The 16,663-nt window shown below is 55.3% G+C and overlaps 2 protein-coding genes across 3 annotated transcripts in view; one reads left to right on the top strand and one right to left on the bottom strand.

Annotated features, from left to right (window-relative positions):
- Egln2 (egl-9 family hypoxia inducible factor 2) overlaps positions 1-8,288 on the top strand; it is an 8,771-nt gene extending 483 nt beyond the window's left edge. Inside the window, exons 2-6 of one of the 2 annotated variants that reach the window (XM_055594905.1) lie at positions 709-1,796; positions 6,505-6,624; positions 6,973-7,109; positions 7,323-7,390; positions 7,717-8,288. In XM_055594905.1, coding sequence (XP_055450880.1) covers positions 939-1,796; positions 6,505-6,624; positions 6,973-7,109; positions 7,323-7,390; positions 7,717-7,772 — 1,239 coding nt within the window. In that variant the 5' untranslated portion in view covers positions 709-938 and the 3' untranslated portion in view covers positions 7,773-8,288. The remainder of the gene's footprint in view (positions 1-708; positions 1,797-6,504; positions 6,625-6,972; positions 7,110-7,322; positions 7,391-7,716) is intronic. The other variant, XM_055594906.1, reaches the window with a different exon arrangement.
- A 90-nt stretch (positions 8,289-8,378) lies between these two features.
- Positions 8,379-11,694, bottom strand: LOC129667317 (cytochrome P450 2F3-like). Its single transcript, XM_055594904.1, has 9 exons — positions 11,515-11,694; positions 10,920-11,082; positions 10,434-10,583; positions 10,049-10,209; positions 9,574-9,750; positions 9,353-9,494; positions 9,040-9,227; positions 8,640-8,781; positions 8,379-8,560 (listed from the first exon to the last, which is right to left on the bottom strand). The coding sequence occupies exons 1-9, from the start codon at positions 11,692-11,694 to the stop codon at positions 8,379-8,381; spliced, it is 1,485 nt and encodes a 494-aa protein (XP_055450879.1).
- Positions 11,695-16,663: the final 4,969 nt, after the last annotated feature.

Below are 16,663 nucleotides of genomic sequence, written 5' to 3'. Positions count from 1 at the left end.
CCGGCCCGGCGGGGCCCGCCTCAGTCGCCCGCGGCGGCCCGCGGCCCCCGGGTCGCGGCGGAGGGGCGTGGGGGCCGGCCGTGGGCTCCGGCCCTCCTCCCGGGCTCCCTTCCGTCGGTCCGTCGCCCTGACGGGCCCTCCCTTCCGCCCGGCCGTGTGTCGGCCCGCTAGGCTTCCTCCCGTAGGGCCAGGTCGACCCCACCGGCCCTCCCGCTGCCCCGCCGGCTGCTCTTCCTCGCTGTTCTCTTTGTCCCTGCACTCCGGTGTTCCCCGCCTGCCCTGGCTCGTGGCCTTGCACTCAGGCGGCCTGCTTCCCGCGAAAGCTCCCCGCAGCCCCGACCTTCCGGGGGTTCCGCGTTCCCGGTTTCTGTGTCGTGCTCCCTTCTCCTTTCTCCGAGTCTCTAGAGAGCCGGCAGGCAGGTGCCTCCTGTTTCCACCCCGGCGTTGCTTTTCTTCCTCTTTGGGCCATCCATACACCGTTCCCTGCGCTTCTCTATTACTTTCTCTGCCCGCCATTCCCTCTCAAATTCCTATGGGCCCCATCTTCATCATGCCTCACCGTGTGTGTGTGTGTGTGTGTGTGTGTGTGTGTGTGTGTGTGTTTGCCGTGGCCCACTTTGTCATCTACTTACTGTTGGTACCTTCCTCACCCCTTCTCGCCTGCTTGTCTCTTAGCTCCCCTTGAGTTCTTGTTTTTCTCTCTTCCAGCCACCCCCATCAGTCCCTTCTCAAGCTCCTAGGAACAACTGTGGACTTGGGGACCAGCGAGCACCCCCGGGGCACTAGAGGAACCCCTGCTGCCTGCCCTGCCTCACCCTGCCCCACACCAGGCCCAGCGGCCCCCGGCTGCATCAAGTGGAGGAGGAGGAGGCGGAGGAGGGTGGCACCATGGGCCCGGGCCGTGCCCTCCATGCCCGGGGGATGAAGACACTGCTGCCATGGACAGCCCGTGCCAGCCGCAGGCCCTGAATCAGGCTCTCTCTCAGTTGCCAGGGTCTGTGTCAGAGTCCTTGGAACAAGCTAGCCGAGCCAGAATGGGGGTGGAGAGTTACCTGCCCTGCCCTCTGCTACCCTCCTACCACCGTCCAGGAGCATCTGGTGAGGCCTCGGCTGGCAATGGGACCCCCAGAACCACAGCCACTGCTACCACTACCACTGCCAGTCCCCTGCGGGAGGGCTTTGGTGGGCAGGATGGTGGTGAGCTATGGCCACTGCAGAGTGAAGGCGCCGCTGCGCTGGTCACCAAGGAGTGCCAGCGACTGGCGGCCCAAGGTGCCCGGCCTGAGGCCCCCAAGCGGAAGTGGGCCAAGGATGGCGGGGATGCCCCTTCACCCAGCAAGCGACTGTGGGCCAGGCAAGAGAACCAGGAGGCCAAGGGGGAAAGTGGTGTGGGCTGTGACAGCGGTGGCAGCAGCAGCAGCAGCAGCGGCGAGGCGAGTGCTAGGCTGAGGGAGGAAGCCCAGCCCTCTGCACCTGAGCGCCTGGCCCTGGACTATATTGTGCCTTGCATGCGGTACTATGGTATCTGCGTCAAGGACAACTTCTTGGGGGCAACACTGGGTGGCCGTGTGCTGGCTGAGGTGGAAGCACTGAAGTGGGGCGGGCGTCTGCGAGATGGGCAGCTAGTGAGCCAGCGGGCGATCCCACCACGCAGCATTCGTGGGGACCAGATTGCCTGGGTAGAAGGCCACGAGCCAGGCTGCCGGAGCATCGGTGCCCTCATGGCCCATGTGGACTCAGTAATTCGCCACTGTGCAGGGCGTCTGGGCAACTACATCATCAATGGGCGTACCAAGGTAAGGCACTTTCTCCATTCAGTGCCTAATGCTTTGGCATGTGGGTTTGGTGACAAGTTTCTGGGTTATGTAGAAGAATGTAGGCAGCTCCAGTTACCTGTGGGGACTCAGGTCTCTTCCTCCCACTGGGCTTTGACTTTTATAGCTGAAATAGAAGTTCAGCCTCGGGTGGCAGTGGTCCTTAACCTTGGAAGACCAGGAGCCACTGCTCATCTTAAACTATCTTAGATCAAGAGCACCTAAGGTCGACAGGCTTCTGCTTGCTGCTGTCTGCTGGCATGCAGATGGCAGAACCAGAAGGTGAAGGGAAGAGTGGCAGTGTTGAGGTAGCCTAGACCAAGGATAAGGTGCTGCCTGTCTAGTTGGAGCACCTGGCCTGGCCTCCATTCTGCCCTGTGAGCCTACTTTTGGTGTCTGCATCAATAACTTCCAGGAGGGGACACTGAGTGACAGTGTGCTGGCCTAGGGAGAGCACTTGTCCACATCTTTCCCACTCCTCCCTGCCCTAGTCCCTGTTCTTCATCCTCTGACCGTTTGTCACCTCCCGCCTGCTTTTCTCTGATCTCTTTCCTTGACCCTCTGCCTTTATATTTTTCTTCTCCATTCTTTCTTGTTGCAGGACAGTAGTTCTTAATGTTTTTGGAGTCAAGGCTTTTCAGATAAATCTGCCAAAGGTCACAGGCTTTCTCAGGAAAGGTGTACATTTGGTTGGAGTTTGTAGACTGTTGTTAGGGCCTCATAGGCCTCCAGTTGTCCATTCAAGAACCAGGGGTCAGGAGCCTCCAAGGCCTTTCTGGTCTGTTAACATAGCCATTCTCTTCATGGAAGAGTGTTTAAGTCTGAGGCTTGGTGTCATTTGGATACAGTCTGTTGAGAGTACCTGCTGCTGGCCAACTATGGTTCCTGGCTGGTGATTTTGTAGGCTGTGTTCTGCCCTGTGAGCGGGAGATGTGCTCCTAATGGTCCCCTCCCTTGTCCCTGGGCTTCTATCTTGGGTTCTGCCTCAGTACAGCTTTCTTTTCAGGCTGAAACTGGTTTGGGGACCAGAATTCCCCCCTTTGGGGGGGGGGCAGGCCTATTTTCTGCCCACCCCAGCTGGAACTTGTCCTACTTCTCTCTCTCCCGTTACTTGATAGCTGAAGAACCAGAGTTGGCCCCTCCCTGGGTTTGGCCTCGGTGCAAGCAAGATCAATGTTGCTTCCCTGGCTAGGCAGCTGTAACTTGGTGTCCACCATGCTTGCAGGAGGGAGTCAGTGGGGAGAGCAGGAGAGCTGGGGGCCCGGGGAGTAGACACAGCTCTGTAGCCTCGGAGGCCGGACCAGTTGGGGTGGAACGGGAAGGCCTGGCCACTTGAGCAGTGTGGGAGAGGGGTTGAAGGAATTGGTTGTTGATCTCCAGTGTCTCTCCCATCTGGATGTGGTTGGTGACAACACCTGAGCTAGGATTGGGGACAGGGAAGAGTCAGGTTCTTGTTTGTTTCTTTGTTTTTCTAGACAGGGTTTCTCTGTAGCCTTGGCTGTCCTGGACTCACTTTGTAGACCAGGCTGACCTTGAACTCACAGTGATCCACCTGCCTCTGTCTCCCTGAGTGCTGTGATTATAGGCATGTGCTGTCGTGCCTAGGGAGTCAGGATCTTCTAAGTGACCTTTATCCATGGGGAGGTAAGAACTGGTCAGGCTGGTGGAAGGAGGGAGCTAGCCCAGTTACTCTACACAGCAACTCAATGCTTTCCCACTTAGGAAGCGTAAGGGCCACATGGAGCTTCTCTTTAGGGGGTGTTGCAGTGACGAGGCAGTGGCAGTGAGGGCATCGGGTGCTGGTGTGACCAGCAGCACCTCGGTCATCCCAGAGTGGTTCCTCTCCTCCCACCTTCCCTTCTATCCCTGCCTCTTCTCTGTGGTCTTGGAGCTGGAGGGCTTGACTCTGACATCAAGGCTGACAGAGGGGACCCAGGGAGGGTCTCGCTGGTTTGGTTTGCCCCTTTAAGAACAGCTTGAGGCAGGGCCTGCTGTCCAGCTGAGTCACTGGTTCTGATACAGTATGTGTGGTAGTGGTGGGGTCCTTGGCGTATTATTACCAATAGCAGCTCCAGCATCCTGGAGCCTCCTTCTCTCTGCTTGTGAGGGGAGAAGGGTGGGGAGTCAGTGCCTTTGCTACTCTACTGCCGTCCCCTGTGGATGAAGCTTTTCCTGAAGGGGGCACAGTTCAGAGTAGCACTTTGATGTCACAGCTCCCCCCCCCTGGGTACTCTGATTTGGCCCAGGGCCTCTTGGATAGTCAGCTGCTTGAGTCCTGAGCAATAAGTGTTGTGAGATAAACCCATCACAGACCCAGCATGGACACTGTTTTGTTTTTTTGTTTTTGGTTTTTTTTTTTTTTTTTTTTTTTCTTTTTTTTTTTTTCCTCAAGATAGCGTTTCTCTTTGTAGCCTTGGCTGTCCTAGACTCCCAGGCCAGCCTCGGACTCACAGAGATCCATCTGCCTCTGCCTCCTGAGTGCTGGGATTACTGATCCGGATTACAAGGACACTCTTAAAACCCAAAAGGAAGTCTTTATTGCCGACTGGTAGCTGCATGGGGAACCTGCCCAGACCATGCAGCCCCAAGCCTTACAGCTCTTTGTCTTTCACACACAAAAAACATACTGGTTGGCACACTTCAGTTAGCAAGAGGCAGAACTACAGATGCCAGAACAAAAGAGCAAGGTTAGTGCATTTAGGGACTTTGCTGGAACTCTGGACTGCATCTTTGTTTTGACAGGCACTGGGGCCTTATATGCTGGGTTTTAAGGTCAGAATGGTGCCTCTAACATGGTGTCAGTCGTGCTAAAGTCTGGGGACCTGTTACAGTAATAGTAACTTGCGGGATTGCAGGCTTTGAGGTGAGGAGGAGGGAGGTGTGTTGAGGCTTAGAGCAGAGAGAGGGTCAGGACCTCCAGGTTGGTGGTCTTGGTGCCTGTGTGTGTGTGTGTGTGTGTGTGTGTGTGTGTGTGTGTGTGAAATTGTGCTTTGCTGGGTGTGTAGTGCTGTGTGGGGAATGATTAGAGGGAGCACAGCACTGCCTTCTGTCCCCATCAGCATGCGGAACCTTCTTGAGCCCTGATTTTGATTCTCAGCTCAGGAGCCATTGTCCATTGCTAATCAGTGACTCACTGATTCCAAGCCACCAGAGCCAGAGCCACACTGTTTTCTCCAGTGAGTGGTTGCTTGAGTGCCATCCTTCTGCAGGAGCTGTGCAGAGAAGACACAGAGAAGAGGCCAGTGCTTTCCTTGGGGCCTCTCACTTACTGCACCCTGGTACTGAATCTCACTAGTGCTGTGCAGCTTTAGATGGCCTCTTTCCCAGGGCTGGGTCTCTGCTTGACCAGGTGTAGAGATGGGATGTTGGCATTGACAAGGGTTAGCTCTGGGCTTAGTGGGCTGAGAAGAGCCTTGGGAGCAGGATGTAGGGCTGAATGGAGTGCTGGGAGCAGACACTGCTGTGTCTGATTGTTTTTCTATACTTGTCTTGCTGGGCTAGGCTAGACCCAAAAGTAGAACTGAGCGTTGTCAAGGAGCTCCATCTTGCAGAGTGGTTACCTGGGTGGCAAGGTCAAGACAGACAGTTGGTTGCCAACTGGGCGGAAGACTGGACTCTCCCAGTGGGGTCGCACAGGGCCTCTTTCTCCTTTAAATACCGTTTCAGCTTGGGCTTCAGCTCTCTGTTCTGTGGCAGTAGGCACTGTGTCTTTGCAGAGGTTTATAATCTCGTTCGGTTCTCACAACATCCTGTGAGGTGGTAGTACCTGAAGCGGGGGAGTTTCTTCACCTTCCCAGGGCCACAGCTCACTCGGCTACGCTGAGACCTGACACTGTGGGTTGGGCCTGCAGAGGTGGCTGTCCTGTTAGCTCCCTGGTAACAGATATCCTCTGGCCCTGGCTGCCTGGTTGAGAGGCAGGGAAATCTGTAACTTCAGCCAGACCCGTGCCCACAGAGACCAAGCTGGGCAGCGGAGGCCTGCCTCTGAGATGCTAGAACATTGTGTTCTCAGAAGTTAATGCTGGGAGTAGAAGGTGTTTACTAACTTCGTTTTACAGAGCGGTAGCTGAGGCTCCTCAAGCACTGGGACTGCTGACAGTGTGCCACATGCTGGGAGCTGGGATTCTAGGTCAGGTTCCTGTCTCTCTCTGTGGGACAGCTTATGTAGCTGGGATTTCTGAGGTCACATGCAGGCAAACCAGCATGACTTCACATTAGAATTACCTGAGGGACCCTTGAAAACGCCAGGCTGTACCTTCTTTGAACCCTAACAGAACCTCTGATGTGAGCAGGGCTGGAGCCTCCGTACCTCAGAACTCAGTAGGAGATTCTGTGCAGGCCCTGTACCTGTGCTTCTGCTGCTGCCTGCGAAGTGTTGGGACCACAGGTGTGCATCGTGCAGCACTACACCTGACTAGTTTTAGGCTCGCTAGAAAACAAACCATCATGTATGCATTGAGCCCCCCAGGTTCTGGGGTGGAGGCAGAGGTGGGAGCATGGGTTGTTGAGGCCAGAGAGCTTAGGTTGCTGGTGAATTTGAGGATGGAATGTGGCTGAAGTAGGAAAAAGGGCTCTTGGGCTGGAGCTCCTAGAGCCTAAGATGGTAAAGACCAGGGCAGGAATGGTGAGCCTGCTTCCTCAAGGTGTCCCTGCCTGGTCTCAGTAAACCACCTTCCTCCATTTCTACCAGGCCATGGTGGCGTGTTACCCAGGCAATGGGCTTGGGTACGTGAGGCATGTTGACAATCCCCACGGCGATGGGCGCTGCATCACCTGTATCTATTACCTGAATCAGAACTGGGATGTTAAGGTAGGGTGTGGGGGCTGGGTCGGTGTGCTTATGTTCCAGCTGGGGTTCTGCCCTCCACTCCGCAGCTTACAGGGCAGTGAGATCCGCAGGCTCCTCTTTAGCTGACTGTGGGCCCTCCCTCTTTTCCGGGAGTGGTGCCGTCTGCTTAGTCCTACCCAGACTTGTACACTCTCCCCCTTTTCCTGTCTTTAGTAGCTTCCTGCCCATCTCCATGGCAATGTAGACTCTGGGCTGTCATTCATTTTAAGTGCCTGAGTGGTGGGAGGGAGTGATGTGTGCTGGCGCTGCTCCCCCTGGTGGGCGCATGGGTGCAGTGTAAGGCGGTAGCCTCATCTGGCCTGCCCGCAGGTGCATGGTGGCCTGCTGCAGATCTTCCCTGAGGGTCGGCCAGTGGTAGCCAACATCGAGCCACTCTTTGACCGTTTGCTCATTTTCTGGTCTGACCGACGGAACCCACATGAGGTGAAGCCAGCCTATGCCACCAGGTATGACCTGTACTTTTAGGGATGTGCCTAGCTGCTTCCCCAGTGCCAAACATTTCTTAGACTCCTCGCAGCCCCCAGAGTTGACAGGGGAGTGACACGATGCTGAGTGGGCCTAAGTGGGAACCAGAATCAGGTGACCTGCAAGGGTGGGTGTGCCACTGGAGGTGGCAACTAGAACTTTAGAAACTGATTTCTGACTGCCCAATTTCCCAGGTACGCCATCACTGTCTGGTATTTTGATGCCAAGGAGCGGGCAGCAGCCAGAGACAAATATCAGCTAGGTACCTGCTTGCTTTCTTTGTCCTTTCTAATCCCTGTATGCCGCCAGGTCCTTAGCCACTCCACTGAACCCCCACCCCCATTTTTTTTTTTTTTTCTGGCGCTGAGAGTGGTACATAGGGCCTTTGCCACACTAGACAAGCACTGTCATCAGCCCATACCCATAACCCTCCCATCAGTCCCTTGTCCCCAGTTCTTGTCTGCTTTCCTGGTATCTTTAACCCAAGTCCTATTTATTTCTTAACACTGTCCTCATCTTCCGGGTTTCTTTTGGTTTCTTTGTCCCTTCCTAGTGATTCACAATTTCTTGTCTTCCTCTCATCCTCAGCATCGGGACAGAAAGGTGTCCAAGTACCTGTATCACAGCCAACTACACCCACCTAATGGCCAACCCCAGAGCTGCATGGACCAGCAGCTCCTTGCCTTGAGGGGAGCCCCGGGCCCAGCAGCAGCTCCCCAGCCTCAGTGCCCGCTCCTCCCTGCCATGCTGCTGCTTCTGGCTTGCCTCTGTATGTGTGGTGTGGAGGGCGCTAAGGGTCACCCAAGGAGCAACAAGGAGAGACCTCTGTTGCCCTGTGAGCGGGGCTAGGTTGTGACCTAAGCGGTGGCTGGTCAGTATGGCTGGTGGCCTACGTCCTGCCATGTCTGGTTCATTGTGTGTTGAGAGGAGGCAGGATTGGGGTTGAGGTGAGTCCTGGCCTCTTGCTGGCAAAGGTCTGTTGAGGGGCATACTCGCCCCTCCTCACTTTTCCAGCCTGGAATGTGAAGTGACTCCCCAACCCTTTGGCTGTGGCACTTTCTGGACTGGGCTGCTACTGCTTGGACAGAGTAAGGTGCCATGAGGAGCATGTGTATGGAGGTCCTGCCAGCCAAGAAATAAAAGTTTACCTCAGAGCTGCACACACTTGTATTTGTCTCCGGAAAGAGATTTACAGTTAGGGCAGGCAAGGGAGATCAAGGCCGCTGAGATCAGACTAGTGGAGCCCAACCTCAGCGGGCCACCAGGCGGAGCTGGAAGGCTGGGGGCACATTGCCCAGCCCAGTGCACTGTGGAGTAAGGCTGATGTTGGCAGGACTTCCCACGGGAAGCAGGGAGAACTTCTGCAGGATAGCAGTGAGGAAGAGGAAGATCTCAGAGCGGGCCAGGCCAGCACCCAGGCACATCCGCTTTCCTGTGGATATGGGTGCAGGTGTGAGATGAACTGGTCACCCAGTGCTGGCCACTGGGGTCCCTTCCCTCGTGGCCCAGACCTGGGCCAAAGGGCATGAAGGCATCGTTGTTCTGGAACTCGCCGTGGGCATCGAGGAAGTTGGTGGGGTTGAAATGGTCAGGGTCCTTGAATTGGGTGGGATCCCGGTGTGCAGACACAAGCAGGGGAATCACAAATGTGCCCTGGGGTCACACAGTCGCTGTTACTCAGATTGTGTGTGAACACCCCACCCACACCCTTTCTGTTGCGACTGGTACCTAACCCAGGGCCCCGCAGGTCCTGGCCAAGTGCTCTCACACAGCTGCACCCCATCCGCTAAGGTGATCCTGAGAGCCTGGGAGGGGAGCCCCAAGACCACTGGTTCTGTGAGGCCGCACTGAACCTTTATCTCTGAATGGATACTCAGTGTCCCCTTCCCTCATTGCAGAATTCCTGTGCACCTTGTGCAGGAAATGGCTCCTGAGGCGTGCATCTCGGGTGAGGGCCCGAGGCAGCCCCGTCGGTAGCACACTGATAAAGCGCTGAATCTCATGCAGCACTGCATTGGTGTAGGGCAGGTGGACACGGTCTTCCAGTCTAGGGGCTCGAGCCCGACCTACAGTGGCGTCCAGCTCCTCCTGCACCTTGGCTGGGGTCACCAGAAACTGTGAGGGTTTCTCCACCAAGACCCCACCCCAGCCACCCTCCGCATGCAGGCTTATGGTGGGGCGGGATGGGTAAAAGGGGTGTTGGGGAGGGGCCCAGTTGCCAAACCTGCCACCTCAGGGTACTTGAGCATAATGAGGAGCCCATAGCGCAGAGTGGTGCTTGTGGTCTCAGTGCCACCAAAGAACAGGTTGTGAGTAGTCATCACCAACGTCTCATCCTGGAAGTGGCTTTCCAGGTCCTGCTGTTCCTGGGGGCAGAGGGAGAGGCTCTACCGCCTGCTGCTCCAGTGTGGGGTTGGTAGGACTCAGGGCCCCAGGGACTTGTACCTTATCCATTTGGTCAAGGAAACAATCGATGAAGTCTCGGGGTTCCCCTGTTTTCCGTGACTGCTGGTGCCACTGAATTTGCTCAGAGATAAAGAGGCGGAGCTCTTCGAAGTTTCTGAAGATTCGGTGGTGGGGACCAGGGATCCAGCCCATGAAGGATGGGAACATATTGTATATCTGGAGAGAGGGTTCTTTCTTAAAAGATGGTCTCACTATAGCTTTGGCTAACCTGGAACTCTGTAAACCAGGCTGGCCTCAATTTAGAGCTCCTCCTGCATTTGGCTCCTGAGAGGTGGAATCAAAAGCATGTGCCACCATACCGGTACTGCCTAAGTAGTCTCCATAGTCCCAGTGGCAAAATTGAGTCAGGATTTTGTGGGTCGTAAAACTTTGTCATTAAGTCTACAGCCACTGTAGGGAGGGCTGTGCCCCAGGGGTTTGGCCCAAGGCTGCGTCTAGAAGTTGGTCGTCTCACCTCGCCCCATCGGGAACTCATGATACGGAAGTTGTCACTGAAGAGGTCCAGGAGCCTCATGAACTCTGGGTCCCCATAGTCATAGCGCTTTCCAAAGACCACAGAACAAATGACGTTGGATACAGCATTATCCAAGAGCTGCCGGGGGTCAAATGGAGCCCCTGGGGGTGAGAGCAGCTCTGGGTAATAAAGCTGTGTTGGCCTGAAAGTGACGGGAGGCCAGTAAGATCTGCGAGGAAACCCTCACCCCCTCACACAGAAGCCGTGCTCCTCCTCCACCTCGCTCCCTGGGATCTGCATTACACCCAAAGTGGTTCTGCAGTCCATTACCTTCCCCTGTTCCCCCCACCCGGCCAGGTGCTTCTGCTTTCCCTGCCCACCGCACCAATGGTGGCTTGCAGTTCCTCCAGCACACATGCCGCCTCCTCCAGGATGCGATCCTCGATGGTCCTTGTACCCACGCCAAACTCCCTCAGCACTCCAAGTGCAAAGTTGCGCAACGCACGCCAACGTGGCCCGTTAGAAAACACTATGCCTACGGTGGGAACCGAAACTCAAGAGTTGTGGGTGCCGGGTCCAGGCGCTGGCCCGCTCCTCTCAGGACGACTTATTGCTTTGCTCTTTCCCCAGACCGTGTTCCAACCACCCGAGCTGAGTCCACCTCTGCTGGTTCAATTCCGGGCTGCTCTTTAGGGCTTCGGAATTGAGGCTTCTGTTGGTTGCATCAAGAGCCTCGATTGAAGCCCAGGCCTAACCTTTTGCCCTGGTTAGCAGCAGTCTCTATCAGGCCCCGCCCACTCTGCCTGGCTCCACTGGCACTTAGACCAAATTGGCTGGTCTAGTGCTCGCTTCTACCCGGCCTGGGCCTCACCGTTTCCGTGGGTGAAGCGTTCGAAGACAGCCATGGCTCCGCGGCCGGAGAAGGCATCTGCCTGCTGTACCAAGGCGTCTCGTAGCGTTTCGTAACTGCACAGCACCACTGCAGGGCGTGGGCCTAGCCACACGGTGAACACTGGGCCCCAGCGGCTGGAGAGCTAAGGGAAGGGGTGCTCAGCAGGACCCTGCCCGGGCTTCTGAGCTCCGTGGAGATCGCAGCCCCTCATTCCATGGGTTCAGGAGCACTAAAGTCCTCCCTTCTCAGACGCTGAAGTATAGGCCCCAGCTTCCGGGCCGCACTCTCCTGCCTCACACACAGGGGTCCAGACCCTAGCCCTTCTCCCTCAGACTATCTTCCTCCCTCAGATGCAGGGGTCCAGCCTCACTTCTACCTCAGACCCAGGGGTCTAACTTAAGCCCTCAGACCCAGGGGTCCAGGCCCAGCCCTCCTCCCTCAGACCGGGGAGTGCAGGCTCTCAGTCTTCTCCGCTGTCCCTTGCAGAGAGAGAGCCAGGGTTTCTGGCCCCCTGGGCACAACAGCACCTTCACAAATCCAGAGTTCTGCGCTCCCAGCCCATGGTAGGAGCTACCTCCATGAGCGCCCGGTCCAGCTGTCCAGACTGTAGCTGCAGCAAGTTCCCCAGCAACGGGAGCGGCGTGGGCCCTGGGGGTAGGCCTCTGTGCATGTGAGCTCGGTGGACGACCCAGCCCCACCACACAAGCATCAGCACCAGAACCGGCAGCAGCAGCGCTGTCACGCAGGTGACCATCCTGTCTGAGCGCTTTGGTGCACGGAGCCCTTGGCGGAGGTTTAAGTGGCCCTGGATTTTAAGAGGGAAGAGTAGCAGGGTGGAGACCAGTGTGGGAGGCGCCAGAGTCTGCGGCGTCTCTGTTCCTTGACTGCTTAACCCCCACGTCCCCACCCTGCCCACTTTTCAGCTCCCCTCACATCTGTTCTTCCCAGGCTCTGCGCGTGCGCGTGTGTGCGTGAGTGTGTTTACTTCAGCTATCCAGCCAGGTGCAGCCTCTCAAGGCCCCCTGTACCTGTAGTTCTATGTGTTTTCCTCAGCCCCCAGCCATTTGTGAACCGTACCCTCACCCGCCAGACCGGTGCACCCTCTGCTTCCTAAGTACAGTCCTGACTCCTAAATCCACCGCCAGCATCACTGGCCCGGCGTGCCTGGGGTTCCTGGGAACTCACACCTGGGACTTTCTCACTTCCATTGCTTTGCTTCATGTTTTATGAATAATGTACATCTTATTTTATTGTATGGGCGCTTTGCCTACCTGTATGTCCAGGCACCACATGTGTTCTGGTGCTTATGGGTGCCACAGGAGGGTATCGGATCCCCTGGCACGGGTATGGGTGTGGGTGCTGGGAATTGAACCAGGATCCTCTCGAAGAGCAGTCAGTGGTCTTAACCAGCAAGCCACGCTCCACTCCTCCTCAAAAGGGGTCTTGTCAGGCGGTGGTAGCCCACGCATTTAATCCCAGCACTCAGGAGGCAGGGGAAGCTCTGAGTTTGAGGCCAGCCTGATCCACAGAGTGAGTTCCAGGACAGGGAGGAAACCCTGTCAGAAAAGATACCCCACCCCCCATGCCTGCTGAACTCTTTGCTCCTGGAGGCCCATATGCCATCTGTTCCTGCTCCTGCCCCTGAAGCTTGCTGCCACCCCCTAGGCTCCTGCCGCCCACCAGCCTTGTGGCGCCCCAATGCCTTCTCACATGCATCTCTGCTTACACCTTGCCCCAGAACTCGGGTGGGCTCTATCCCCCGGCTCTTGTTTTCATGCCCTGCCAAGGTTCCAAGTGTGCTACCACAGCACCTGGTACCTGCAGCACCCCCTGGGGGGCATCTGTTCTTAAGGACAGGCTGTTCAGGAATGTGGTCCACCTTCCTGCCCCTCCCTCGAGTGCTGGATCCGGTTTTCCTGTCTGGCAGAGAGCCCAGACCTGGGGGTAAGGGAGGGGGCCCTCGGAGGAGGCTGGGGTTGATTTCCTTCTGGGAGTGTCTCAGCGTCCTTGTCTTTGTTTCATTCCTCTGTCTCCCTCCTGTCTCTGTGTCTCTCTGTGCTCTCTACATGCTTATCTCTGTCAGCCCCTGCTCTGTCTCAGTTTTCTTATTCTTCACCCTCTCCCAGCATATCTCTTCCCTTCTCTGTATGTCTCCAGGTCTCCAGTTTTATTTTTTGATATTTGTCTTATTTGTGTGTGAGTGCTTTGCTTGCATGTATCCCTATGAACCATGCGTGTGCCTGGCGCCTGTGGAGGTGGGTGAGGAGATGGACATATCCCGTGGGAACTGATATGGACGATTGTAAGCCGCCATGTGAATGCTGGGAGTTGAACCTGAGTCCTCTGTAAGAACAAGAGCTCTTAACTACTGAGCCATCTCTCCAGCACCCAGCCACACGCCTCCCTTTTTAAGGCAGGGTCTCGGGTATCCCACACTGGTCTGAAATTCCTCCTCCACCTCCTGAGTTCCGGGCTTACAGGTGCGTGGCACCACGGCTGGGAAACAGCCCAGGTACCTGTGCTTGCTGGGCAAGGACTCCACCATCTCAGCAGCCGCTCCAGCGCTGCCGACCTCAGAGTCATCAGACCTAACTCTCCTGTTTGCCTCCGCAGCAGCATCCCCTTCCCATCAGCCTTTCTCTGAGAAGGCACTAGGTGACAGACAGGGCTGAGGGGCAGCACCCTTTACTCAGAGGGGGCCTAACTGCCCTGGGGGGTGGTGGTGGCGTTCTTCCACAGGTCACACTCGGGCTTTCCCCTGCCCCCACCTTTTTTCCGAGACAGGATTTCTCTGTGTAGCCTTGGCTGTCCAGGACTCACTTTGTAGACCAGGCTGGCCTCAAACTCACAGAGATCCACCGGCCTCTGCCTTCCGGAGTGCTGGGATCACAGGCATGCGCCACTGCACCCGGCTCCCTGTCCCTCTTTTCATGGTGTTGGGCTGTACCCTGAAACGCCAGCTTTCCAAGCCCAGGATTTATTTATTTTTAAACTCCATTTTCTACTTGAAATCATTCTAATTTCTCTTTCTCATCAAGTTTTTATTAGCATGTGTTATGCATATTAACAGGTTTCATTATGATATTTTCGTACAAATATACAAAGATATATACTTGCATACATATAATGCATTTTGATCACAATTTCCCCACCCCACCCCCAGTGGTCCCATCCTCTTCCTAGCTAGTCCTTCTACTTTCATGTTTGTTTATTTATTTATTTATTTTGGCCAACCAATGCATTTAACTAGGATGACCACAGAAGCATGGACACCTGACCTGTGGCTACGCCAGTGAGGACACTACAACTGTTAATTGCCTGTAGATCCTCAGGGAGGGGCAGGGCCTTGTGAACTCCCACCCCTTCAAAAGCAGGATTTCCCAACCCATTACAAAAGTGTTGTATATGTTCACGTGTGTCCACGTGTGTGAGGGTGTGACAGATGTGTGAGGGTGTGCATGAGTGGCAGCCAGAGGCTGCTGTAGGGGGTCTTCCTCAATTGCTTTCCACCTGATCTTTTCAGACACAGTCTCTCACTGAATCTTCCAGACGCAGCTAGATTGGCTGGCCAGTAAGCTCTAGGGCTCCTCTGCCTCTGTCGTGCCAGCACCGGGATGATAAGCCTGTACCACACTGCCCAGCTTTTACAGGGGTGTTGGAGGCAGAATTCATGTCCTCATGTATGCACAAGCAAGTTTATAGACTGACCCATCTTCCTGGACCCCAGTCTTGACTTTTTTTTTTTTTTTTTTGAAGTGGAGGGTGCTGTTGAGACAGGGTTTCTCTTTTTAGCCCTGGCTGTACTAGAATTTGCTCTGTAGATCAGTCTGGCCTTGAACTGAGAAATCGTCCTGCCTCTGCCCTGTGCTTAAAGGTGTGTGCCACCACAGCCTGTCTTATAGTTTTGACCACTTTTAAAAACAATTTTTCCTGAGGTGGGACTCTCACTGTGTAAAGTAGCCTGGCCTTGAATTCCTCAGCTTTCTGTCCTAGCTTCTTGTGTGCTGGGTCAGTTATGTGCCACTGTGCCAGGCGTGTGCTTCAAAGGCACACTCACTTCTCAGTGTAAGAGCATCTGTACCCCTTTCCTTTTTCTCTCAAGTGTCTGTCTGTATCAGTTACCATGCCAGGAGGGGTTATTCGGCTTAGGGGTCCTTCCTGTCTTGGCAAGAAAGTGGCAGCGAGCAGCTGACGTGGCATCTGGGGCAGAAGCTGGAGGCTCGTGTCTTGAACTGCAAGCAGGAGTTAGAGAGCTCATGGGGACTGGTGCCAGTCTGAACTCTCAAAGCCCACCCCTGGTGGCATACTCACCCCAACACGGCCCACCCCTCCCCAGCTTTATCCAACAGCACCACGACTGGAGGAAGCGAACACTCAGATGCCTAGGGCGAGACTCTTTCAAGTCACTACGGCATCTCATTTTGGTCCTTCTCGAAATTTGCTCTGTTTTAGAATGCCTATGTCTCCCGTACTGTGGCACCTGTGTCCTTTCCCTCAGCGCCTCTCTTTGTCCTCTGGCTGCCCTTTCTCTTCAGCTCACACCCCGTGTAACAGCACAAGGTGCGCTGGGGAGTGGAAAACCTTCAAGGCTGTCCGTCCTCACTAATCCCTTGGCTGAGGGGAGCCCCACCTGGATGTTTAAGATGTTAAGTGCTAAATCTTTAGTTTTGCTAAACCCAGAACTTCTGGCGCCCTTCATGGCCCTTTGCAATAATCCTTAGTGTTTATTAAGGGTACTGAGGACAGAGCCTAGGGCTTCACATTCTCTCTTCCGCTCTCCCTCTCTGAGCTTCATGAGGGCTGGGCTCTACGTTAAGAGCACTTGTGCTCTTGCTGAGGTCTCAGGCTTGGTGCCCAGCACCCACCTGGTGGCTCACAGCCGACTGCAACTCTAGTTTCAGAGGTTCCGACTGCCTCACCCCCCCGTCAGGCACCAGATGTGCACATGATGCACGTGTACACACACACACACACACACACACACACACACACACACACACACGGGGTGCCACGCCCCCTGGAGCTGGAGTCACAGGGAGTTCTGAGCCACCCAGCCGATGCTGAAAGAAACTGAGGTCTTCTGGGTAAGCAGCAAGCTCCCCTACCCTCTGTGCCACCTCTCCGGCCTGGACCTTGTGCATAGCTGGGTTCTGGGCAAGCACTCTACCACCGAGGTACTCCAGCAGATCTCACTGGTGGATTCTGGGCAAGCATTTTTAACGGTGAGCCACAGCGCCTGTCCTTCCAGTTACTTGTTTTCATCGCTATGAGCAAATACCTGAATGAAGTAAATTAGGAAAGCCGGGAAAGGGTGTCGGAGCAGATAGCTGGAGTTACAGAAGGTTGGGCTGAGCTCAGCCCTCTGCAGCTCTCCAGCCAATGCATTTAGTTCACCCTCAAAAGCCCCTGTCGTCTTAGCACCTTCAAAACTGCTCAAAAGTTCATCCCCCTCTTCTGTTTTTGGATGGGGTTCTCTCCTTGGCTGACTTCAAACCCACAGAAACCTGCTTGTCTCTGCCTCCTGAGTGCTGGGATTAAATGTGTGCACTGCTGTGGGCCGGCCGGAGTCAGGGGACAGCCAGAGCCAGAGTGAGGCCGACTGCGGAGATTAAAGGTGTGAGCTCCCACTTGGCTGGTTTGTTTTTTTGGTTGGTTGTTTTTGATTCATAGGTATGTTGTGTGTGTGTGTGTGTGTGTGTGTGTGTGTGTGTGTGTGTGTGTGT

Source organism: Psammomys obesus, unplaced genomic scaffold (assembly GCF_907164565.1).
Source record: "Psammomys obesus unplaced genomic scaffold, mPsaObe1.curated_primary_1811, whole genome shotgun sequence".
Taxonomy (NCBI): domain Eukaryota; kingdom Metazoa; phylum Chordata; class Mammalia; order Rodentia; family Muridae; genus Psammomys; species Psammomys obesus.
Note: the sequence above shows the minus strand (reverse complement) of the source record. Positions and strands in the feature narration are given on the sequence as shown.